This window comes from Taeniopygia guttata, chromosome 2, assembly GCF_048771995.1.
Source record: "Taeniopygia guttata chromosome 2, bTaeGut7.mat, whole genome shotgun sequence".
Lineage (NCBI taxonomy): Eukaryota > Metazoa > Chordata > Aves > Passeriformes > Estrildidae > Taeniopygia > Taeniopygia guttata.
In genome coordinates, this window is record NC_133026.1 from 39,562,609 (window position 1) to 39,590,172 (window position 27,564).

Genomic DNA, 27,564 nt, shown 5'->3' on the forward strand with positions numbered 1-27,564 from the left:
GAGTGTGAGCAGCAAAAAATAAAAATTGTTTAAGTTCTGAAGGCTCTGCACTGAGCAGAACACACTTCAGAAAACATGGCAAGTTCTCTGGAAATATAGACATGTTTTTGACAGCCAAGGCTAAAGCCTGGTCTCTCAGTTTTCTGGAGGAAAGAATATAACTTATTTGGGTGTAGAACCTTGTCTGGGAAACAATTAACATAATAATGACAGGGGAACCAAACATAATTATGCATCATAGCAAATAATAGTATTTAAACTGGGTTTGCATGAACAGGTTTTGGTAGTGGAGTGGCTTCTGTAGGAAGTTGCCAGAAGCTTCCCCCATGTCTGACAGAGCAAATGCCTGTTGGCTCCAGGAACTGCAGCTGGCCAAGGCTGACCCAATCAGAGATGGTGATAATGGCTCTGTGATAACAGATTTAAAAGGAAAAAAAGTTATTCAGATTTAGCTGTGCTCAGAGAAGAGAAGGGTGAGAGGAATATGTGAGAACACAACTCTGCAGACACCAAGGCCAGTGGTGAAGGAGAGTAGGAGGTGCTCCAGGCACCAGAGCTGAGATTCCCCTGCAGCCCGTGGTGCAGCCCATGGTGAGGCAGCAGTGCCCCTGCAGCCCAGGGAGGTCCATGGGAGTGCAGAGATCCCCCTGCAGCCCATGGGAGAGACCCACACTGGAGAGGTGAATGCCTGAGAGGAGACGGTGACCCTGTGGGAGGCCTATGCTGTAACAGGCTCCTGGCAGGAATCTGAAGACCCATGGAGAGAGAAGCCCACATTGAAGCAGGTTTCCTGGAAGGATTTGTGATCCTGTGGGGCACCCACACTGCAGTAGGGCTACTCTTGAAGGACTTCATCCCATGGAAAAGTGACCCACACTGGGGCAGTTTGTGAAGAACTGTATCCCATGGGAAGCACTCAGGCTCCAGAAATTTGTGGAGAACTGTCTCATGTGTGAGCAATCTCACAGTGGAGAAGGGTAAGGACTCCTCTCCCTGAACAGTGGCAGGAACAACCTGTGATGAACTGACTGTAACCCCCATTCCCTAACTCTCTGCACCACTCTGGGGGAGTAGGTAAAGCCAGGAAGGAGAGAGGGGAGTGGGGGAGGTATTTTTAAGATTTGTTTTGCATCTCATTATCCTGCTCTGATTCTGATCTGTAATAAATTCAGCAAATATCCCCAAGCTGAGTCTGTTCTGCCTGTGACAGGAATTGGTGAGTGATGACTCTCCCTGTCTTTATCTCAACTCATGAACCTTCTGTCATATTTTCTCTTCCCTGCTCTGCTGTGGAGAGGAGTGACAGAGCAGCTGTGGTGGGTACCTGGCATCCAGCCATGGTCAATTCAACACAAAAAGCATAGTGAAAAAACAAGTTGGTGGTGACAGACCAACAACAGGGTTGCAGAATGACTGTCTTGTATCTGCCAGCTAAAGCCAGGACATGCTGTAGTGACATGCATGCAATGGAGTCAGGCAAAATCTGCAATAGCAGTTGTATGCATGCCATTAACAAATCTAAGCCATTAAGAAAACCCCCAAAAAATCTAGACAACATACATCTTAGCTTCTAAGGAGATTCATACCTGTGAGGAGATTTCACTCCATTCCTCCAAAATTCACTCCAAAATCAATTTTGGGTTTGCTACGAATCCCACAAAAAAAACAGATCAGCACTGATTGTGGATAACATACTCCAAGTACTGCTAAAGAAATTGCATGACTCAGGAAAAACAAAATGTGCTTTCCAATTTTCTTGTGCTCCTGTGAAAATCAAAGACATAGCACATCAACCAATGTGATTAAGGATGAATATCCCTAGCCTTCTCCAGAGCTTACATACATGTTGAAATGTACTGCTTGCTCTTTCACCTGTTTCCTTCTGCAGAATTGAGAAGAATACTTTATATTATGCTGTCATCCCTTGTAGCTATGAAGGATAATTTTTTTATGCCTCCCTTAAAATAACATTTTTAAAGATTTAGAATCTTAAGCTAGTTTTCTGCAGAACAGCTACTCTCTAAGGAATTCCAGCAGAGCAGAAAAAAAAAAAAAAGTTCTGAATAAATCAGAAAAAAAAAGACAGTTAATTATTTCACTGCTGGTAGTACCATGTGCATTCCTGTGGCACTCATATGTTAAAAGTATCAGCATATATGCCTGCAATCTTGAAGTATGCTCTATATTTCAGCAATTACATTTACAGTAATAGGACACAAGGGAATGAAATGAAATGGTGCTAAGGGAAGTTCAGATTGGCCATGAGGAAAAGGTTCCTCACTGGAACTGTCTCCCCAGGCAAGTGGTCACTGCACCAAGGAGTTCAAGGAGTCTGAGTTCAAGGAGTATCTGGATGAAGCTCTTGGTCATATGGCTTAGTGTTAGGAAGTCCTGTGAGGAGCAGGACTCTATCCTTAACATGTCCTTTCAAAATGAAATATTCTATGATGCTGATTTCCTTTAATAGATACCTTATCTGTGTAGTAGTTCTTGTAAAAAAAATCACTGAAGTCCATATACAGCATATTCACCTCCTTTGCTACATTTAGACACTTTTTATTAGTCTGTGAGATAAATGCCTATAAAACTACAACGCATTTGTATATTTATAACAGGACTTGGCAGAACTTGATGTCTTTTTCTTTCTTTTTTTTTTTTTTTTTCATAAGTTTTGTGATGCTTTTCTACTGCATCAAATTCTGGGAGATTGTCATGAGGGCAAAAATATTGAAATACTTGAAAGCATTCATAAAGAAGTTTGTTAGACCTTATGGATTAAAAAGTAATCTGTAAACATAATTCAAGCACACCCTGAAAGTTTAAAGATTGAACCGTTATTTTATTTTGGTAGTGTTGAATCATGATTTACAATACTTTGAGCTGGCAGCTGCAAGACACTTGCAAGTTGAAATACCAGTTTAATAGAAATATTATAAATACCAGCCTATAGAAATATTCAGACTACCATCAAAAATTTTTTGAGCTTGAGTCATACCAAAAACCTTGCAGAGACAAGAAATAACTGAAAAATACTGCTGAAGCACCAGGAACCATTCTTAAAATCTCTTAATACTTATAATAGGGAGGGCAAGGGATTGGGAGGGTTTATGTTTGTTTATTTGTTTTTATAGAAAACCTAAACTAACTGTAGTCTCACAAACTTTAAAATGGTGATTAATGTAAAGACAAGAATAAACTTAACTGAAGCAGTTAATGTTTCTTTTGCATTAAAGAATATTTGAGACAATAAATAACAGGATGTCAGATGAAAAACATGAGAAATTATATAGTTAATATATTTTCTTTCTTGTGTCAAAATTTTCCTGCAGGAAAAGACATACCATCTTGAGGGCAAAGCATTTGCCTATTTTCAAAGACCACCACATTTGTTTTCATCCCCGAGCACTTTTGTGCTAGTAAACACTTATACTGGATTTTGCACTGTACTCAAATATTTCGCTAAAGATATCAGCTTTGTCCTTTAAACCCTGTAATGGCAGAGTATTAAAATAAAATATTCTTCTATGTAATTAACCTTTTGTTCAGATGTGAGTTTATGTGGGGAAAAATGTGAGGAAATTGCTGTCACACTTGTACGACTCTTTCATCTGAATGAAGAAAACAGATGTGGCCAAAAAAAGCTGCTTAGATTAGTTAATATGTCCCACATATATTTCTTCCAGTCCTTGCATCCATATATTATAATAAACCACATACTGAACCAAGTTTAAAGTGAATTTCAGTCACATAAACAGGAAGATAATAAATTTGTGTTTAGCACATCATAATTAACCTTATATTTTTAAATTGACAAGACTGACCTGTAAGAAGAGAAACTATAATAACCACTTTCCTCTAGAACCTCTTCAATTAGTCTACAACACAAAAGAACTTAATTTCAGTGAGTTATGTTCATTAAGAGTAATAAATGAATACATATAGGTAAATATACAGCTTATCTGCAACTGTTCATATGTCATCCCTTCTGCCATGCCAGAAGCGCCAAAAATGGCTTAAAGTAAAAGGCAAGTGATGTTATATTGCTGAATTTGGAATCTATGCTCCCTTATCAGTTTCTTAGTAATTTCACTGCAAACATAATGACAAGACAGAAGCTTCATGATTAGTAATTCCCACTGAGCACAGTGACCCCCTGAAAAGGTGGGGTCATTTTATGGCATGATATAAATGTTTGGCACACACACATTAGGGAAGTATTCTAACCAATGAAAAATAATTTAAAGACTTAATGTAACAGAACTCAGAAATGCAACTTTCTTATTTTTTCCCACTTACAGTGGAAATTTTTACCGGAAAGGGCACACAGCCATCAGCAATTTGTGAGGACAAAAGTACTGTCTGCAGGTTAAGAGATTCAAAAATTACAGATAATGAGCATCTCAACAAATTACATTATCGTCTCCAGGAACAAAATAATGCTCATATTTAAAGTGATTGTTAGAGACTCATTTCCTACTCCAATATCACCCTTGACACCTAGTATTAATTCTGGTTTTTGCAATAAGCTGTGGAATAGATATGCTATTTTCAACACAAAGGCCATCAAAATTAAGGTTTCACACTCTTCTTCCTGGTGCTACAAATTTCAATGTTACTGTATTCTCTAGTCCATGGATTGCAACACAATTTTTTCTGTATTTAGAAAAAATGTAAATGGCACAATTACCAAAACACAGGCTGCACATTTCCCTTATGTCCATTGCACAAAAAAACACATTATGAAAAAAGTCTCTGAACCAGGAATTATAGTTCCCTACCCAGGGTGACACCACAGCTGGCAGGTTTGATTTTACATGGTGTTTATGATTTGTCTGAGTATCACTAGTACAAAGTAGAATTGATACATATATTGATATATATTCTAAAGTATGTATACATATATGTATGTGTTCCCTCCTCAAGTTCGTATGGTTTGATCCAACGATGTAATTATATCAACCCACTACAACTATTTCAAACATGACAAAAGAACAACATAAGGGTTTAAACAGACTTGGTTTAAAAATCATACATAAGGACAGATAAATCCTTACTATGACATTTTCAGTTACAAACATCTCTATTCATTTTCATGGATGAATCATAAATTATTTGCATCTGTGATATTTCTTTATAATTTCAAAGTGTAGTCTCTTCAATCAGTAGAAAGTTCCAGCAGCGCTAAACTGTGTATCTTACTAGGAATTAAACCAAAAAAACCCAGTCAACCAAGAACTCCAAACAAAAAAACAAACAAACAACCCCCCCCCCAATATCAGTATGGTCAACATAATTTTATTATCTTTAAAGACTGATCTTAGAGTAGCAATTCCTTCTGCTTTGATACCATACACTTTATTAGAAAAATATATGCCACTACAGAAGTTTATGGTGCTCTGTTTACCTTTTATGTCATCTGGAAGCAACATATTTCCACCTAAAGAAAGATGTACCCCATGCCAATCCACTGTGAACATATTGGGTTCAATCAATTCAGCAGCATCTAGGGAAAAAAAAAGAGATCAAAAAAATAAAGACACCTGAAAAGTACATCCTTCATATTTTCCAAAACTTCAAACTTCTAGGAGGCAGTTTACACTTTCTTACATTTCCCAGTAGAATCAGAAGTCAAAAGAAATTTCAGTACTTTTTAGATTAATAGAAAAGTGGTGAACTTTTCTGAACAAATTACTAACATCCTACCTTTTTCTCTCCAGAAACACTGAACATTGCAAGCTGCACTTAGTATAAAGCACAATTTTTCAGATTATCTGAAAAAAATGTCACAAACTACACATTTCTGTGAAGATAAACAGGAAAGTGTATTCTCTTGAACCTATGAGAGAAGCAGCAGATGACTCTGGTTTTTAAAACTGTGGCTTCAAGTGAAATTGTTAGTTGATATTCAAGTGGTATAATTCCCATTAGAGGAATTCCAGCACTTTTAAAATCTGAAAGTTAGTTCAGCTACTTGATTATATGAGCATGATACTAACATTAAGCTTAAAAGCATCTAGTTTTAAAAATATCCACAGGTAACAACTCACCTTTGTGTACAGGAGAGAAATCTGTTATGCATTTATGCAGCATGATGACACATTTACAGAAACAGAAGAATCTCTGGGCTGGAAGACCTTTACCCCACCACTGATCAAGTGGAGGAATCTTTTTGTCTGTAATTCTTATTAGGTTTTCTAACTTGGTGTAGTTAAAACTCCATTATTTAAAAATTTTATTTCCAGAAATTGTACAACCTCATAAGAACATTTGCTATAACAGTTCAACATCATTCTTTTCTCTATTTAGGTTTCTCCCATTACCTCCAAATGATATCTAAATTATATTTCCTTCAAGGTAAAATGCCCAGAATTACATTCAATGTTTCAAGCATTTTAAATTTACTACCACTTACTTTTTAGATAGAGTATTTCTTCCCTTCTCAACAGGTTTAAATCCAGTAGTTTTGAAGCTAACACAATTTTACAGTTGATAAAATTTACAAATAATTTCCTTTATTTCTGAACACCTGAAAATTAGGTTACTTTTATAATAAACACTTCCATTTTCTTACCATATTTTTGGGCGTTCATTTCTGAAAACTTCAACTCAATACAAAATGAGGAGGTATTTAGTAGATTTAATGTTATGGCTGAAATACAGGAATTGGTAAATGTAAATCCCAACTTCATTTACAGGATAGCATGAAACTGATAGCTCACAAAGAAGCATCCTTATGCATCTTTAGAAGCATCCTTAGAAGCATCTAATGTACTACCAATGTGCCACCTTCCAGGAAGTTTCTAGCACCTCAGGTTAATTATTACAAAAAAAAAGAAAGGATCCAGCATTTGGGATCAGTCTGTTTCACAGCAAACAACTACTTAGATGATTCCATAATTCAGTGGAAGTAGGTGATAATCAAATTAAGTTACAGAGGGAGAATTATGTGAATGATAGTAAGTCACCTTAGTCATCAAACTTCAGGTACAATAATAAATATAATAACTACTTTATCATAATTTCATAAATGAAGTATCTTAGCTTCAGTCTCCCACAGATGCCAAGGAAATAAAGTTCAAATCCTTTGCTGATTGCAGCCCTCTCGGGAGATTCTGAAGGAACATTTAGAAATTCTGATATTAGTAATTAGATCTTTCTCTGTTGGAAAGCATCCAGCATGTCACTGGAAAACATGCAAGAATGCTTCTTCAGTCAGGCCATTCCTACAAATCTGCAGTACTTTTAAATTGATGACACTACAATGTTGCTGACACACTGTGTAACAGGACAAGGTATGTCATATTCAAGGTACTCTGGGACACTGCTCTCTTAGGATTAAGGGTTTAAGTAGAAATACAGTCCAAAACATGAAAAATATTAAGGAACTATAAACATATCAAGCAGAGCTTGCATAAATTAGGAGTTTATATAATCTCTAGTTACATTCCCCTTCCTCATGTCTTTTTGAGCTCTGATGAGATGAAATCTGGTTTTGTGTCTTAGGAACTAGCAGGTCCTTTCCATTTACAGAAAGAGTTCTAATGACAAGATACAAACTTGAAACCAACCTGACAAAACTTCTTACTTAAGGAGACTCCATATTTGCCAAATATAGGATAGCTGGAGATTATTCTAAGGATTTCCTTTTGAAAATGGACTCTTACACTTATATTTTTGTGATACTAATATCAACAGCATAATTGAATGGAAAGAGAGACTTGACCACAAGTAGTAAATGGGGTTTTCTGATTTCAGTTTACAAGGATTGTTCTGCCAACTGAAGTGGGACTTTTTGAATCTCTCATTGATTCTGCTTTTCAAGTTGCATTGCAAAGCTGAAGGAAGCTACATGAAACAAAGAAATCCACTTTCACCATTCAGTTACACCTGCCACAAAAATAACCCATTCAGAAGTGCCATTACTGAGAAATGTAGCTACCCTGCAAAAATAATTGAGGATATGCAATCACATAATGATAAACAACAGTATAGGACTTGATTTAATGGCATATTATAATATGGCTCCTTTTTTTTCCCATTCTGTTAGGCTTAGCTTACCATATAACTCAGCTCCTCTAGTCTTGAAGATAAACATCATTATTAGCCTAACACTGGTAATACCAGATTTGCCTCCCTGATCAAAGTGCTAGTATTTGGGACATTTTTCTATAGACGAAGCACAAAGAACATTACACTAGATCTCACGTTGGTGATAATTAATCGCTCTGTCTGGAATTAATGAAGAAGCTTAGACCTTCATTGAATGGGCATAGAATGGCTTCAGTGGCCTCTTTTAAGTTCCTTATGGGTCTTAATAAAATTCAGAGCACCCCTTTTGCTCTAAGCTTCCTGAGAGAGGTAATTTACCTTTCACTTGTTTAGAAAGCATAACTGATTTTATATACATTTTCTTCTTGTATCTTTTTGGTTGAAAAAGAACATATCTTTCACCTATATTTAGAAAAAACAAAAACCCAAACAAAAACCCACAAAGTCTTATTTTTACCCACAAAGACTACTTAAGGTCTTCAATAAAAACTTTAAAATAATTTTTCCTTTAAAATAATTTTTATGTTCTAACAGCAAATGTACAGTGTCCGCTGTTGGTAACTGCAATGACATCAACCCAGTCTGACAACAATTCTATGGTATGTTACTACCCTTTTGAATTTATCTTCTATGTTGTTTCTGCATAATTGCTTATACCTGCAGAGACTGTTTGAAAAACTATTATTTTCTACCATTTAGTACACACTTTGTAATAATTTCGTTGATGCAAATTCATAAAGTACCACTCAACTGAATTCAGCTTTTTGACTACTTAGGGAGGGGCTGACTACTAATGATTCACATTCAAACACTGCCATAGTAGACATTATAGAGACATTTATCCCACTCAAACAAATTACTGCTCTTAGACAGCTATCAATCCAGAATGGTTTTATTGGCCTCACAGAATCCTGATTTGTTCTGACAAATCAGGGGTCAAAGTCACATGCTAAGCAGCACAAAAGACTTCTCCAGACAGCTGCTGGCATGCAGTTTTTTGGGGTTGTTTTTGGTTTGTTTTTTTTTTTTTTTACAGACAGATACTATTCTTTTTTCATGCAGATAAGGCCTTACACATGTGCTTTAAGTCAGAAGTTGAATTTTCCTTAGCCTATGAAAGAGTAAATAAAATGATGCCTTAGGAAAGGCTGACAACATATACTCTGGATTACATACCGCTGCAGTGTGTAGTTAATGTACCATGGGGACCCTGGGATATACTGAAGCAGAAATGCTAAAGAACAAGTCCAGTGCTTGAGAAACTTGGAGTTGCCTCAGGCACTAGTGTTCAATTTTAGCTTTTGTTTTAATGAAATCAGTTGTCAGATCAGTTAAAAAAAAAAAAAGGCCAAGGATTTACATAATGCTTTTTAAAAAGCTTTTTCTTACATTGTTTTCCAGAGATCACTTTGATTCTTGTTCCTATGGAAACAGGGAAGGCTGCTGGCAGCCAAGAACTATCGGGCAAGAACTCTTCCTTGCAAACTTCAGTTTAGAACTGTCAACTGGAATACGTAACATTTTGAGAAAACAGCTGTGTATTATAAAAAATACTCGACCTCAGATTTGTAAAAACATAAACAAATGCAAGGGAGGCATGTGGAACATACTAAACAAGTGCAGGTATGGATTCTGGTTTCTCTGAAATCAGAGAAAAGCTGTTGCTGCTGCTTCAGTGGTCAATTCTGAGCCAGTTTTTGAGTTGCTGTTAGTTCTCAGTTCTTGAGCATCCACATTACACTACAATAACTCATATTAATTAGAAGCCACTTGAGAAAACCTTCTTCAACAGAGAGGATAGGCCCACTAATGAGCACCTTGGACATACTCCTAAAATACCATGTAAAAACTGAACTGCCTCATTTCTGCTGATGAAAGAAGGATATAATTTCCAATTATTTTAAATAATGCTTGTTTCCTTTGTCTCTGATAATTTAATTCTTGTATTACCTGTTTTGAAAAGCTTGACAACTAAAAAAAAAAAACAAACAAACAAAAGAGAGACATGTAAAGCACATCCAAGTTCAGTTATGTTATTCAGTTCTGAACAAAACCAAAGAAATTTGTCTGATCAATCTCAAAAGCCCTGAGGTGATAAACATCACATCCCAAATGTAAACTCTTCATTTTGGAAAATAAAAACTTGTTTATTTAATAATAGCAAATTTCTCAAATAGGGGCCTGGTATCCATCTTTCTGCAGAATAAAGAGATGCCAATCACAGTTTTAGGTGGAACCCAGATTTTTAATCATCTCAGCTCCATTTTTGTTTTGGAATCAACAAGAAATAACTTCAATTCTCTCTCACTATGAAACAGTTGAACTTAGTTTTAAAATAAGTCTTAAATTTGAAAAATATCTGACATTTCAAATAGTTAACATGTTCAGGATTTCATCTATTGCACTAAAATTCCCAAGACAGCATTACTGTGTACTGATAATTAAAATATAACTTCAAAGTTATTGAAGCTATTACTACAGAAGAAAGCATTTTATTAACTCTCCAAGTCAGTATATGATATTGTCACCCTAAGTAGTCATATTGCTGGTATGACAGAATGTTGTAAAAATACTTTACTGTACAATCCATTTTTCTTAGGTGAGCTACAGCTTTTTTTTTTTATATGACTCAATTATTGCCATCCTCCACATACTAATATTCAAAGTTAGTCTTTATTTTAATGATATATTTTTAAAGCATCCTGCCATCTGCAAAAATGTCAAGTTCTGTTGTTTTTAAAGAACAGTAACTAAATTAGCAGCACTTTGCAGTAACATCATTTTGACAACAGCAAATGACTAAAAAGTACAGAATGTCAGAAGCAACAGTAATTCTTACTTGAGTGCTGAAGATAATTTTGTGCAGCTGAATAAGAATCTGCTGAACAGGATCGCTGATCTGACACACCTTCCTTTGTGATACGGCAATTCCTGCCATCATCGTAGGTGACAAGAGTAAAATCAGGAGGGCAGCTCATTTTGTTGCCTTAGCACATTAATGGCATACAATGTTTAAAACTCGTAGATGTAAATACCAAGTTGAAACGCTTGACTTGTTTTCCCAATAATGCTGGGAACAAAAAAGGATAATCTAAGATGTTAAAAATTTAGACAATGTAAGTGACAATGTGTTTCAAAAGAAAATACCTTTCTCTGAATCACTAAATTACTCCATGAGAAAAGCAGTATTACTGCACCTCAACAATTGTTAAAATTTTGTCACAATTATTCAAAAGGATAAATATATGACAAACATAATTTTCTTAACTGAGTCTTTTACATAGACTAACACAATATATTTTTAATATATTTTGATTTTATTGAATTTATTTTAATTCTTCCCTAAGCATTATAATAATATGTCTGACGTGGACTATTTCAATGAGGTGAATCTATTGTTCAGGATATTTAATCTTGCATATTAAAGTCATACACATTGTCAGGCCCAGAAATTAAATAAAAGCTTATCAGCAGACTTCCACTATAAAACACTCAGTGTATCACAAAAGAACATTAGTTCACAAAATAACCTTTCCAAGTTGACTATTAGACGTGGGAGCTAAGCAAACTTCAACCCGTAGCCCTGTACCTCTCCTAGATACAATTTTCTCTAAACTACACTTCAGAGACTAATTTAGATATTCTAACATTTACTCTCACTGAAACACACTGAGGATCATCAAGTCTTATGTATAAATTTACAATTGCTTTTTTTTTCAAAAGTGATCTTGTGTCAAGATTAAAAATTCTACTGAGAGGGTGATGAAATCCAAATACCAACATTAACTAGTCCACAACAGAACTATTACCATTTTTTTTACTGATGAATTTCTGTGCTGGCTACATTACTAAGAAGAAAGATATTCACAACTATTAGTATCTAAAGACCCTCCAGATCTGAACTATGGTCTCACAGAAATAAAGTGATACAGATAAATATCCTTCTCTACCACAGGGAGACACATTTCTAGTAGGATCAGGGCGACAACATCATTGATATTGCTGGGGTTTTTTATTGCACTGCCTTTTGGCAGATGTCTTGATAAAGTCAAGTGAAATTCAGTTTGACGTATTTTTCCCTAGGTCTTCTCTTCATAATCAGTAAGAGGAAAATGAGCTTTGCATTTCCTCTGAGTCACTTAAAGAATAATCTAAGTTGGTTCTGCCCAAGGAGCCATGCTATAATAATCTAAAATATAGATTATTGCCTATTGAATTGATTATAGTCACCAGAAGAACAATTTTGATTTAGGTTTTTTGCTTAGTTTTCTTATATTTACCAGCTATTTCAATACTGCTATATTCAAGGCCCAAAGGAACCCAGTGTGGTCTTGACACTATAACCTTAAAATCTTCAGTTATTTTAAGGACACTCATCAAATCCTCACTTCTTTGACACGTTCCCTTTTCACTGCTCCCTGTTCTGTGGTATTTGTCTCCTCTTTTCCTATCAGTAGCTTGTATTATAAACCAAAAATAAATAAATCAGGGTCTTTTCTTTTGTAGGCTTTAAATAATTTTTTTTCTGAATAGAAATACGTTTAGAATGTTAACAGCAAACAGCAATGAACAAGTAGGACATAATTTGGATTGCTCTGTTATTCAACTTGCAGAGCTTTTTCTCTTTTCTAGTATGACAGCAAAAATGTGACTTAAAAGTCTAGGAGGACCAGATTTCATGTCTGGTTGTAGTATCTGTGCGCTTCAAAGACTTTAGGAGTTCCTATGAAGTCCATACACTCCAGACCACTCCAAGTTCCTTGTTTGTTTATTTTGGGGTTTTTTTTAATACAGAAGTATAGCATTATTTGGAAGATGAGGGTACATGTGTGAATAGGTTGTTACAGACTTGACCAAAGCTTTTAAGACTTTTATCCAAAAGGAAAACATCACTGACAAAAGATAATGGATGTGCCAAATTTACTCACAGAACTGAAAATATCAACAAAGGCTAAAATGTTTTTCTGTAGATCATTATAGCTTGCAGACATTATGTTTGAACTGAGTATTCCCTGACTCCTTCTCGTGTTTCCTCCAAAGGAAATACGTCCAAATTCACTAGTTTACAGCTATGCTTTTTTAAAGGCTGGTTTACTCTGTATGTCCAAAATAGAATGACTTCTACTAAATAAAAGTGTCTTTCCTTGGTCAGTACTAGTAAAGTGGGAAAAAAATTGGTATTACATCACCAGGATAGCAATATCTCAATGTCAGAAATATAGGTCTACATGTTTCAACGCTAGATCCTTCTCTAAACGCTGGACGATTACTTTCCCAGCCTGCAGATCTCAGCTGAGATAAGCAATAACAAATGGGCACAGACTCCAGGGAACTGAAAGAACAAACACGATGTCCTGATGGATGGCAGCCACAATAGCCTGAGTACAGCAAGAATTTTTATCTATTTTTGTGGCAATAGGGAAAACTACAGTTTCAAGGAGTCATTACAAATTAACTGCTGATGAATATGTGAGGGGCAGAGATTTGTATAGTAGTGAATTTCTACAAAGAGAAAGAAAATGTTCTTTCTGCAATGCTCAAACAGGGGGAGGCTGCAACAGGGCTGCAAAAGATGCAAGGCTAGGAAGGGATAAATGGCAGACTGGATGGTGTTATACTAAGAACATTCTGAAAGCAAAATTAAAATATTGCACTTGACTCAAACAGGGTCTGTGAAGAAACATAGGAAAAGAATCAATTCTATCATTATAAATACTTACCTGGTTAAGTTAAAGGTAAAATGAAAAAATTGTTTGAGAGGAAGATGCAGCCAAGAGTGATTTTGAGAGGTTTTTTTTTTTTCCAGATATGAAGGAAAAGCAGAAATGAAGAAATAATTAACAGGATTTCTGAATAAGGGTGGTGCCAAAGTTATCAGAAAAAATAAGTCAAGAATGTATTTGGTGCATTACCAAAGAAATAGAAAAAAAAAGGAAGATCTTCAGAAGAGGGATAGTATGACATATTCTGCTTCTGTTTGTTTCTTTTTTGAAGAAATGAGGCCTCCAAAATGCATGAAATGGGTGTTTATGCTTATACAGAAAATCCAGAGGAGTTCAAAGGAACAAGGGACTCTACACTACTACAACATACTCTAAACTATCAAATACAAAAGCACCATTTTCTATGGAAAAACATCTGCTTAAAAATATAAAACAAGAATTTGGCTAATCAACTGATGTCGGTTTAAGTTTCAACAGCAAGGTCCATTGTTAAAATTATTTATCATCTAAAGCTTTTGTGTGGAAACATCCTGTAACAATACCCTCAAGCAGAACTGGTGTCCTAGGTGAGGTAAAATGAAGCCATAAAGGCAACCAAAGACATGTTTCATGAAGGAACTTAAGGAACAGTTCCACTGTGAAACTACCAACTGTAATTGATGGTAACAATGACAATTACATTTAAATAATAAATTACACCTACCTTACCTGAGACTTTCAGAAGCACTAAAACTTAGTTTTAAAAAGCTGAAACAAACACATAAATACTCTTTTATGTTTAAAAGAAACATACAACATGCATGTTAGTATCTTCTATTCCCAGATATGGTGTCAAAATAACTTTTAAAAAACAGCATTAAAGAAACCCAAACCCACAACTTGACTATCAAGTTGCTGTTTGATGTATCAAAAATTTGCTTACATCATAAAAAATATCAGACCAACAGAGTATTTTAATAAATTATGTCAGAAAATTGTTACAGAAAGTAACTACACATGCTGACTAAATGTCCACAGAATATGCACCTGGATTTGCATTAGATTGTTACAATTACTGCTACCACTATAGCCACAACATTGTCTCTAGTCTGGATAAGGAGATGGAATATTTGCCCACTTTCTTAGAGGTCCACCAGATTTTTACTGCCACCATTCCATTGGCTGCCTATCTATATGCAATAACATATGCAATACATTTCTTTTAAAATAATCCTACTGAAGTCAAGACCTTGAAGACAGCAGTATAACCAGTTATTGGGCCAACATCTAATCAGCTATCAAACTGAAAGTAAACATTGAAATAATTTATTGCACACTGCCAAAAAAAGGTGTAGAGGAAGGATAATGTTTGATGACATCTATTATTCATGCACTTGGAAAGCACTGCCTTAAAGCAAATATTAGTCTTAAGCATTTTTCTTAAATCATTCCTGTAAAACCATTCTTTTGATGGTAATTTGGATGGTAATTTGAGACCACCCTGGTATCTCATTTTGATTGAGTGTATGTTTAATGAAAAGATAAGTCTGCTAACTGAAAGTCTGAGTAGCAAGACTAGGATATTCTTACAATTTTCCTATACAATTTATATATTTTAATAAAAGGCCTGCATCTTTGTCTATATGAGATTTTTTTCCACACTGGTAACATCACAAACATTATCACTAAACAAGAACAGAGGCATCTAATCACTCAAGCAGCAGATAAGAAAATAAAAGATTTTATGTCAAACTATTTTCCCATTGTTGGTCTTATTACAGCAGTTATATTAGTTCTTGAGCAACTGTAGAGCAAACATATTTTTGAGAGTCTTACATCTTTTCATGTTCAAACAAACTTTTGTGCTGGACTCTGAAATATTTTTCCTACTTTTCTGAGATCCTCTGAATTAAAAAAAAATTCTGAAGGAGGCTTTCATCTGTCAAACTGAATTCGCTTTAAAACCAAAAGAAATTATACATCTTTATGCCAAATTCATCTCCCTAAAAAGGAGACACAGAGACATAGAGAGAATGAAAACGAAAGAAACAACATTTTAACCTTTGCTGATAATTTGGTTAGCAAAACAGATACCAAAATTCTGTGGTAGCTAGCACAAAAGACTATTTGATAAGAGCAGCTAAATTACATAAAAGCAAATAAATTAGGCCCTCACAGAAGCAAAAGTTCTTCAACTAACTTTGTTAATGAGATAGAAGAATACAAAAAGAGAGTGCCCACAGATTAGAAAGTGAAGAAAAGGGAAAATATTATTGTGCCTATTTAAGGAACAGGTATTTTACCTGCTTAGGATACAGACACAATAACACAAATACAAAACTAGAGGCTCTGAGTGGATGTGAGTCATGTTGCTTGGGGTAAGGATTATGAGTTACAACCTCAGACACTCTGTCACAACAAATACCATAATGTATTATGTGAATATCTGCAAGAAAATCTGTAACTAAACCCACTTGGCTAGAAAGCTAAGAGTGAACACAGATGTTTGCTACAATTTTATAAAAACAACCCCCCTTTTCAAGTATTCATAGACAAAATTGGGTTTGAAATACTCCACCCTTTGGCTGTTTCAAATAAATGATCTCTTATCAGTAAAAGGTTCATATCCAAATTTGCTTGATCAGTTTGATGACTCACCACATTTGACTTGCTAATCTACCATCTTATGAGTGTATTTACAAGTGCACAATATTTCACACCAAGGAGTCTGTCTCACCACTGACTGTACACAGCAGAGATGCAATATTTTCTGATTCATATGCTAAAGTTAGGAAAATACTTATTAGTGCTAAAAAACAAAACCCCAAAGGTGATGAACATCACTAAACAATAGCAAATACCCTTCAGGCCTATTTTTATTGCTTATTATTAAGCTAAAGACCCACTGAGCAGGTAGACCTGAGAGAGGAATCTCATTATGTTACTCACTATGAAAACACAGGGAAATAATTTTCTTATTTACTAAACACAAGGAGACTCAAACATGTAAAAATCATTGTAACAAACACAGTCATGTGTACCCACACCTTCAAGCTACACTAATGACTTTATTCATAATCCCTAGTCTTCTGTGTATGAGTTATCCTAATTATACAAAGCCAGTCAGGGAGTAAGAAACAGCACAATGTGCAGGCAAGTTAACCCATGTAAGTCATGGAGCACACAGTGTATCCTGATGTTCAGCTCAGGGTTCCCTGGAACATGAACATACTTCCTTTTACCATGGCTACTTCTTTGACATGGATAGGAAGAGCAATATGTTCTGTTCAAATGCCTTGTAAGAGGGCATTTTTCATATCAAGACGAGCTCAAGGAAAATTAAATATAAACCCTCCATCTCTTTTCTGTTTTATGCCCACTCTTTGTAGATTGTGAAAGAAACACACAAAAACCAAAGCTTTTAATTCCCATCAGCCTCCCTGTTCTGAGTAGCTCTATGCAGATTCCTTGAGGACATTAAAAAAAGTATCAAATGAAGCATAAATAATTTCTCTGACTGCTACTTTGGTCTTTAGCAGCTGATATAATTAGAGCAACTTCTAAGACTTTAACTTCTTAACATGCATTGACATCAGTAAAAATTATACAAATATATTTTAATATGAAGTTTAGTGTTCTGCTCTTGAGGCACCTAAACAGGCAATTGCAAGGAAAGAGCTGGTAACATGAGATAAGATCCAAAAAAACTGAGAAGACAGTAACTTTTGCTTTGGCTTTAACTTTCACTTCAATGGTATCTTTGAAAACCTTTCTAAGTTTGATCAGACTGGTTGGAAAATTGAATAAAATTTTTGTATTAGCAGAGAACTTCAGTACATCTCCTTGACAAAATGGAAGCAAAAGGAGTGGTTTTTTTTGAATGACAGCTCAACTATCTTTTCAGGAGTAAGGTGAAATTACCTTTATTAATTCAAAATACTCATAGTAAACTGCCCTTCAAATGACTATACACTGGAATGGACAATCCCAACCAGGTTAATTAAGCTGTTTTGCAGAGCAAACAACTAAGTTTTTTTTCTTACTTGCAGTGATTCCATGTACAGCAACAGAAGTTGACATAAACATATTTCAAACTAAACTCAGACATCATATAGGAAAACCAGGTCTTGGCTGATGTCTTCAACAAAATCCCATTAGCCTGAGGTCTCAAGAAAAATCTGAATCTTGGACAAATCAGGAAAAGCAAGCCTACAAAACACTAAGGACTCCAAAGTTCTTCACAGACAGCCCATTGGTGCAATAATAATTTTCAAGAAATTCCCTAAACTTTCTCCTCACAATCTGAAACCAGAAAAACATATAAAGCAGATGCCAGACAATCTTATTGCCAAAACTTATTACCAAACTATCTAGTTATTTTATCTAAAGAAGGAATGTCTTCTCAAGTGACCAAATCCATCAAATACTGGTCTGAATTAAAAAACAAAAAAACAAAAAAACCAAAAAAACCCCAAAAACAAAAAGCAAATCAACAAGGCTTATCTCTGTGACCACAGAACTTCCAAGATATAAGCTGCCTGCAATGTGGCCCAAATTACAGGCTCCAGAAAACAAATGAAATTACTGAATGGGGGGTTATTTCACAACGTGTTTCCTCAAAAATATTAAATTTGGAGTTAAGTGATGACCTAAACTCATGACCTAAGTGATGAGCCAAATCACTTGCTACATAAAACACACAAAGTTCCTGTTTTGAGAGTATCCTAGTTCTAGAAATCCCCAATTATTCAACTTGTGCATTACCTGCACAAGACTCAAGTCCTAGCACTGGGTAAACCACTTGCATTTGTCAAAGAAAGATATTGGAGATTCTAAATTTTAGAGTTGCATCACTAGAATATTGTTCAGGCACATCTGTGGTGTCTTCATTACATGGTAACTTTGAATACTATTACAGGAAAGGAATCCTGAATATCAGTGTCTTTGCTTATTGGTAACAAGATATGGGCAGAGATTTCATTTATGTTTCCACTCCAAATAGTGGAAGCATAAATGAAATTATGACGTAAGAGAAAACTTTTAAACAAGATACAGCTGCACAAAAGGGCAGTGTTTTGAGACTTCCTAATCTCTTGAAAAGGCTGAGCAATTCTGAAAAGAATCTATTGCATGCTACCTCTATATTGGGAGGAAGGTTAGGAGTACATAAAGCCATAGCCAAGGGTTTTCTAATAGCATGTTTCACATAGAATTGTCTTTCAATGTATTTAGGACAATGTCCTGGCTGCAATGAAAATGAACATGATTAGGGAAAATAAAAAATTTTGTCCAAAAGAGCATTTCCAGACAAAAAGTAAATTTTTCAACTCTCACCCAACTGACACATCAGCTCTACTGGACTACTATGCATTAAGACATATCACATATTTTCCTGCTATTTGGTTTTTCCAACAGAAGTGAAAGTATGGTTACACTGTAAACCACACGAAAATAAAACCCCTTTAATATGACTATGCTAAGGTAAAGTTGTGAACCTTGTAATTTTAAACTAAGAAAAAAAATCCAACTAATAAACTGTTATCATCGCATCATTCTTCACAGCTTTTTGACTCAGCATGTCCCTATCCTCTGTCAATCTTCATAATTTGAAATTATAATTACTTCAGGAAAAGAAAAATGCATCTGTCACTGCTGCCTCTATGCTTTTGAAATGTGCAGAATCTTGTTCCTGTAGGATTAATCATTTCGAGTACCAGAAGCAACTATTCCAGAATCTACACACCCTGCACTTGGCAATCGTGTTAAAAGAGCTGGTCTTGTATATAGAAATACACTGTCTATACATTCTATACTAATCAGAACAATCCTTTTTTAAAAACACAATTAAAAAACACTGAGTATGCAAAGTCATTAAAAATAATATGACAATATGGGACTATGAAAAAAGCTTCCCCCTATTACACTGACAAATCCATACCAGTATCTGTGCTACTGAACAGCTCAGCATTTCACACCTTTTTGCAAAATACCACCCTAGTTTGAAATTAGAATGAACACATTTTCTCTGAGAATGATGTGATGACAGCACAATTAGACATATCCTTTCACGATCTTAATCAACATACCTGGAACTAAAACTCTCATCTTCATGTTAGCAGTTTCCAAGTTAGGTAGATCAAAGTTGGTCACATATTCCCCTGTAATGCTGACATGCTTACCAAAACCATGGCTAATAATTCAAACTCTGTTAGCCACTTACTATTAATGAATGGAACATTTTTCAAGAAATTCCCAATTATGCTGAATTTATAATATTTTTAAGTTATCTTTTCTTTACTCCTCAAAAGTAGAAACATTTTCCAGCATTAACTACAGCTGATCTATGACACCGACTTCAACATGAAATAGAAACTACAGCTGATCTAAGAATGTAAGACTGTGGAGTTATTTTTCTGAAAAAGCAATCCTGAAGTATCTATATAATAATTAGACTCTATGCTAGGAGAAAAATGGATGGCTTCTAGAAATGCTGATTAAAGTTACTGGGACTGATAAGAACTGACAGGATCTTTCCACAGAAAATATTTAATTAAAACTATGGCAATGTGGCACAGTAATATTCAAATATTAGTAAAAGCTGACATTTTGTTAATGTCTAAATCTTAACAAAGAAAAATTAACTACAAGGAAATCCTTACCACTAATGCTTTGGGTGTGGTGAGTTACAAACTACAGAAAGGCTTCAAATTTCTTTGCACAGTGCTGAATTAGCCCACAAAGAATTACATTCCTGTGAGACACACAATGTGTTATTCTTCAGTATGAACACAGAACCAAACTTTGTCCCTGGAAGCTGCTTTTTCTCAAGAGCTTAATTCTATGCAGCCCCTTCCCACAGTTATTCAAGGCTTCCCTCTATCCTGCAGCCTTCTCCTGTTACTCTCTTAGCACAAGAAAGTGGCCACAAAAAAAATGCTTTCTAAAATTACTATTTTTTAAGCAAACTTTGACAATAATCTCACAGCTGGCGAGCCACAGATCCTCTAGCCTTCAGAATGGCAGGCTATCCAATTACAATTAGCAAATCACTTTAATGGATTTTAAGTAGAATTACCAAATCATTATTTGTTCTGCACTTATGGCTTCAGTAAAAAAAGCTCATCAGTGCTCTTGAGTACCTGGACCAAAATATAAAATAAAATATAGCTTCCAAATAGGATTACAAACAAATAATGCTATTCTAGGTTTTTTGAAGCCTGGGACATTTGCAGCAATGCTGTTTTCTAATCTTCAGACAACTACATTCCCTTTACCTTCTAAAAGTACATCTAAATCATCCCTATATTTTATTAATGGAAATCTTAAATTTTGCTTAACTCTAACACCCATCTCTTTTTTTTCTAGTATAAAATGAGCTTTGATTTTCACTAATCAGAATCCCATTGCATTTAATAGGTAGGTCATGGCAGCTCACAATCTAGCAAGTAAAGTCACAGTGGTTAGTTGCTAGGGTTTTTTGAGTTTATTTTTTTTTTAATTTTCAAATTGGAAATATAATCCCAAAAAACTGTTACTTAAGATAACACCCAACACAGCTGGTGCTTTCCAATTTGATTACCATAAATAACTATAGGCAGAATTCATGCTGTGTTTTGTCACATAATTCTGTCCTAATTAAAGTCTACGCATTCCATGAGTTCCATTCAGTCAATTCTTCCAGGCAGCTAAAGCTTGCCTCTTTCAACTTTCTTTTCACACTCTTCCATCTGTTTCTTATCAGTATTAGTCATCTTATGTTTAAATTAAAAACCACCTTCTTTCTCAAGAAGCCAAATAATATTCCATTTTTCATAGCTGCTACTGCAAAATATGGGGACAAGCTACACAAAGTCCTGGTGGTATCAAATCTAATAAAGTAGACATGGCTGTCACAGAGGCACAGTGATTTTCTTAGGTAACAACAGATTGTGAACTTGTGACAAATAATGTAATACTCTCATATATTGGACTAAACAAATGCTTTACTGTTAGAAAGTTGTCTACAGTTCATTCTTGAAGAATCTTACCAATAGCAGACTCTTCCAAATTACTTGAACTAGAGCAGCTTGTATTGTCCACTATGTCTATCTCACTGTCATCCAGAGAAAATACCTGCAAATATAAATGAAAACAAAGAATACACACACCTCTGACCAGCATGATACCACCTGATGCTTCTTTTGCTAATATCTACCTTTCTCCATAGTCCTGTCATCCTCTACCAGGATTGCTTCATATGTTTTTTCCTCATCTTTTCCATGTGCGGACTAACAGCTGTCAACTGGAAGTCAGTATTTTCTGAAAATTCGCTTTTACAACTGGCTGTTCTACTGCTGCTATGATGCAGACTTAACTTCTCATAATTTTTCTGACAAGCAAGAACAAAAGAGCAATGTTAGATATTGTCGTTTTCCAACACTCACTAGAAAATCCAAAAATTGAAGTGTCACTTGTGCATACACACATAAAACTAGACTTAGCTGTTAGTCCAGGACTGCACAGTACCTGGTTCAGTTGCTGATTCTAAATTTAGAGCAAGACTTTCAAAGTCTTAAACTAAACAATTTATTTGTTCTTGATGACAGTCTTTTCACAACAAGCACTGAAAGTGAGAAAAATGAAACAAATTACAGAGCAGAAGCAAATACTGAACAAAGGAAAAATAGCAGACTGCACAAAGGTAGTAGGTTCCCAGGGACAAGCACTGGTAGATTTGTTCTCTTCCAACTTTGATAACAGCAGCCCAGTTCTGGATAATGCAAAACCTGCACAACAGCCAAGAGAATAGTGAAATATGAAGTGAACTTGAAATGATGTCATGGTTTGACACTGGCCCAATGCCAGGCACCTATGAGAGTTGCCCTCCCACCGTCCCCTTCCACAGCTTGGGCAAAGGAGGAACAAGGAAAAAAAAAATGAATGAAGGCTTCATGAGTGAGATAAGGATTGGGAGAAATATTTCAAGGGCAAAACAGGCCCAGCTTTAGGTGTAAAGTGAAGTTTATTACTATCAGGATCAGAAGAGGATAATGAGAGGTAAAATAAGCCCTTAAAACACCATTTCCCCCCACCCCCAGCCCCTCCCTCCTTCCCACCGACAGCACAGGGAGACAGAGCGTGGGGATTTTGGTCAGTTCATCACCCACATTTTCTTCCACTTCTCCCTGTGAGGAGTCCTCCCCCTTCTCCAGGTCCCTCCCACTGGAGACAGGTCTCTGTGAACTTCTCCAGCATGCGTCCATACTCATGGCAGCAGCCAAACTGCACCTGCTGCAACCTGAGTCCCTCCCACAGACCAACAGTCCTCCAAAACTGCTGCAATGTGGGTCACTCTTCATAGGGTGCGGACCTCCAAGGACAGGCTGCACCAGCCTGAAACAAGGGCCCTCTCTCTCCACCAGGTCTTCCACTGGATCACAGCCTCTTCCAGGCATCCATCCACTCCCACACGGTCTGCAGGTGGATCTCTGCATCCCCCATGGATCCCCACGGGCTGCAGGGACACAGCTGCTTCACCATGGTCACCACCAGGGCCTGCAGAGGAATCTTGGCTCCAACACCTGGAGCACCTCCTGCCCCTCCTTCTCCACTGACCTTGGTGTCTTCATGCTGTTTCCCTCACATATTCTCACCTCCTCCTCTTCTCTGACTAGAAACAAAACGTGTAACTTTGTTTTGATTTTCTTTTCTAATATGTCATTACAGAGGAGTTAGAGCCTCCCTCACCAGCCCAGCTTTGGCCAGCAGCTCGTCCATCTTCAGAGCCATCAGCCACTGGCTCTGCTGGATGTGGTGGACACTTCCAGCAGCTTCCCACAGGAGCATCTCTGTGGCCCCCCTGCTACCTAAACCAGGCTGTGCCAAACCAATACAAATGTGATGCCAGAGGGACATGGAGGCTGAAATGACCAAATGCTACTGGCATTATCAAAGCAGAGCTATGAAAATCAAAACAAGGAATACAAATTATTTGCTTGTAACATTTAAATGACGCATCTTGTTTGTTATTTGAAGCATATAAAATTCTGCCTCTGCTGCTGTCAATGTTTACAGTTTTTCTGGAATGAATAGAAATCCCCAGTCCCTGCTATTGCTTCTATTTTAATGCAACATATTTTGAAGGAAGAGTTTCTATGATCTCCTATTGTTAAATCTTCACATATTATTTCTGTTATTTCTGTTGTGTGTAAATAAAGTCATGTTTCTTTTTACTCCATCTTGTCAAAGTAAAGCATGATAAAGGATGACAGGAGATAAATTATATAAATTTATCAGATTAAACAAATTAGTATATTTAATATTAAAGTCATTTCAGAAGACAATGCATTCATAAATACTTCTATTCTTACCAAGTCTGCATAAGACAATTTGTCTTATATCTAAGACAACATTCTTTCAAAGTTTTTCCTGTGAAGTATTTTGACTTTATTAGGACACAGCAGAGTGAATGCACACTAGAATCTTTCTCCTCAGAAACTTCACTGAATCCCTGAGCATTTATTATACATACCACTGTCTACATAATGATCTGCTTCAACTATTTGCTTCCCTATGCCTTGTTCTAGTCCCAAATTTTTAACAAGCCAAGACATGGTTTTTCAAGGTTTTCTCTTTAAATTCAGGTGGAAAAAGGTCACTTTGTATTTCAGTACTGGACTGAGGTTGTGTCCAAGATGCCACAATAGCAGTGACTGCAGTGTAGCACGGCATGACAAGCACTAACGATGACTCTCAAACTGACTTTAAGAGAGCACTCCAGTCCTGGCACTGATGAACACACTTCTTGTGCCCTGAACAGTCAGTGCACAGTTGCTGAAGAGAGCCAGTTCACCTGCTCCACATCAAAGGAATCAAAGCAGAGAGAGACAAGGGTCAAACTGCACGGATATTTCAAACTTAAATCTCCTTTCAACATTTTCAATATTGAACCTCATACTCAAAAGACTCATTGTTAACAATAACTTGTAAATCAAGTGGATCTGAGGGGGGGAAAAAAGATCAAAAAGACAACTGATACCAACTGGTGCCAGATCTTACTGTCCATTAAGAAAGGAAACCTGTTTGAAATGTCTGAATGGAATTCCACAGACCTCAAGCTAAAAATAATGGACAGACCTAGTACAGAAACTCTTCAAAGATCAGTGGAACATATCCTAAAATGTTAAAATACTTATATAAACTGTAAAGTTATAATCTGTCTTTAAAAAAAATCTGGTCCTGTCCAGTTACATAGCACTTGAATATAGAAAATGATAGTATTTCATTACTAATCTGAGAATAATAAATAAATTTGCTGTGATATACTTTACTCCACCTAGAAAAGAGCTAATAATTTTTAAAAGTGATATTATGTACTCCTGCTTTTTCTCTTCTTAGTTGGACACTGGCTGATTTAGAAGAACAAAAGTATCCTGACTAGAAGACAATGGGATGCATGTTCAATGTCACTTTTGCTCACCATAGGAGAAGGACCAAAATTACCTACATAAAGATATAAGGATATAAAGAACATAATTTTATGAGAAGATCATGGAGAAATGTATACTCCAACACATTGAAACAATCATTTTCATATGCTTTGAAGTCTCAGAGAGACTTCTTTCAGATAAGGAGAAAGACAGATGCTTATCTTTTGAAGAAATCTATTCAACTGGAATATTCAAAATATCCCACATATTGAAAAAGGAATTAGGTTGATATTTATTCATTTGAACTGTGTGCATACCTACACTTATTTTAGAGTTCAATATTTTACAAATCTCTCTGGAGGCTCCATCAGTTGATACAGTTTATTTTCACATTTTCCTTATAAACTAGTGCCTCAGTTTCCCCATTCATCAGATTAATTGTTGAAACAAATTCTGCCTTCATGTATAAAAAACACCATTGGAAAGGAAAGCTAAGGGGAAAAGTCCCCCACAAAAAAAGTTCAAATTATTAACCAATTAACATTTTTTTCCAGCATTCATCTACTGGTATTACTGAGCAAAAGCATCTCTGGAAATTTATATCCCAGCCATGAAGAAAACTTCTGTCTTCATTCAGATCCTGTATACTTGCACTCTGTCTCTTAATTGGTAACTATCAACACTTTAAAATTGAGATATACTTTGTTTTCAGAAAAGTGAAATTGAATTATTGGGTTTTGTCTTCCAACAGGAATCTAAAAGTTGTTAGAAAAAAAAAAAAAGTAGGTTGAAATAAAATAAAGATACTTATCTTTTATTTAGTTCTGTTTTGTTATACTGCTGTCCAGAATAATTAACTTTTCTGTCTTCATGAAATATAGAGCATTTGCAAACAGCATTTAATTAATCTTCTTTATTAGAGACATTTACAATTACAGCATTATGCTAGTGATTTGAATTTCTATTTAAAAAAAAAAAAAAATTACAATCTATTTACACTGGTAAACTATCAATAAAATAAGTAACAACTAACATGAATTTGGCAGGGAAAAAGACAGGCTAAACCAATACATCTTTTTCTGTAAGAGGGTAACAGCTCCTGTGCATTAGGAACAAGAAGTAGATGTTACATATGTGGGTTTTAGCAAGGTTTTTGACAATGTTTTTTATAACATCCTAGAAGAAAGCTAGGAAGTGTGAGCTAGACGAAATCATGATCAGTTGGCCGAACAATTGACCATAAAAATTGTATTCAACCTGGTAAGTGCTTTGAGTGTTTGCTAAACTGAAAATGGGTAGTAAGCACAATTTATCAGGCTCCTTTTTGACCTTGTTCCAAAACCACTCAATGTTGTCACTGAATTACAATGATAATCTGCATAATGGATAGACAGAGTGCCTATTAAAAGTGCCCTGAATGTGATACATTCACATCGTACATCATATTGCAGCATATACATCATACACAGAGCTGTGTCAATCAAAGAGACACTTGGTGTCAAAGAAAGTTTTGAGAAAAAAAACACTGCGGGGGATACAACATAAGAGAAAAACCATACATAACTTTTACATCTTTCCACTGTGGGGAGGAAATTTTCAGTAATTAAGTGTTTAACTATCGCACCTGTCTGGGATCCTGCAGGGAGAAATATGTGTTCACACACTGTGTAACAGGTTTGAATGCACACAGCAAACAGCTTTTGGGGATATTCTGGACTCAGTGCTATAAGAGCCCTTATATGACATTGAAGACTGGGTCTGCAAATTTCAAGTGCCATATACATCCCATACGTGCACAGGCATATGTCAATCTAACATCTCCTGGAAACCAGGCGTGCATGAAGTATAAAGCCTTTCAAGCTTTATAGAAATATATATATAAAATATATATAAATATAGCTTTTGCTTTATATTCAAGCAAAGACCAAAATTTTCTGCAAGTATCAGACTAAATGCAGATGTTATCTTCATATGGAAAAAAAAAGAAGACTCAATCAGACATAAGATTGTTGACTGAAAAGACAGTTTTTGCATTTCTGCTGTTTCCAAACCATTTCTATAACATGACATTTTTAAGACTGACTGGTCAAATACCTGTCAGGAGTGACAGGTAACTCTAAGGCTTGGAAATGGACAAGATAGTCTTTGACAACTCTTCCTCCTTTACATTCAGCAATTCTTTTAAAAAGCTTTTATGCACTAACAAATTAAACATTCAGCAACTCTTAAAAAGACTATACCTTCAAAACAGTTCTTGTATTTCCCCTTTATTCTCCAAACTTAAATAGTATAAATGTAAAAAGTTTCCTTTCTTTTAATCACATCAACATTTTTTAAATTTATACATGAGTTCTAGTACCTGCTACATAAATAGCAGAACAGAATGGTGTCACAATGGAGTAAAA

The 27,564-nt window shown here is 35.6% G+C and overlaps 1 protein-coding gene across 1 annotated transcript in view; it reads right to left on the bottom strand.

Moving 5' to 3' along the window:
- NEK10 (NIMA related kinase 10) overlaps positions 1–27,564 on the bottom strand; it is a 93,673-nt gene that overhangs the window by 9,566 nt on the left and 56,543 nt on the right. The window contains 6 exon segments of the mRNA XM_072924251.1: positions 5,405–5,503; positions 7,719–7,845; positions 10,889–10,980; positions 21,779–21,863; positions 21,920–22,041; positions 22,044–22,119. Of these exon segments, the coding sequence (XP_072780352.1) occupies positions 5,405–5,503; positions 7,719–7,845; positions 10,889–10,980; positions 21,779–21,863; positions 21,920–22,041; positions 22,044–22,119 (601 nt within the window).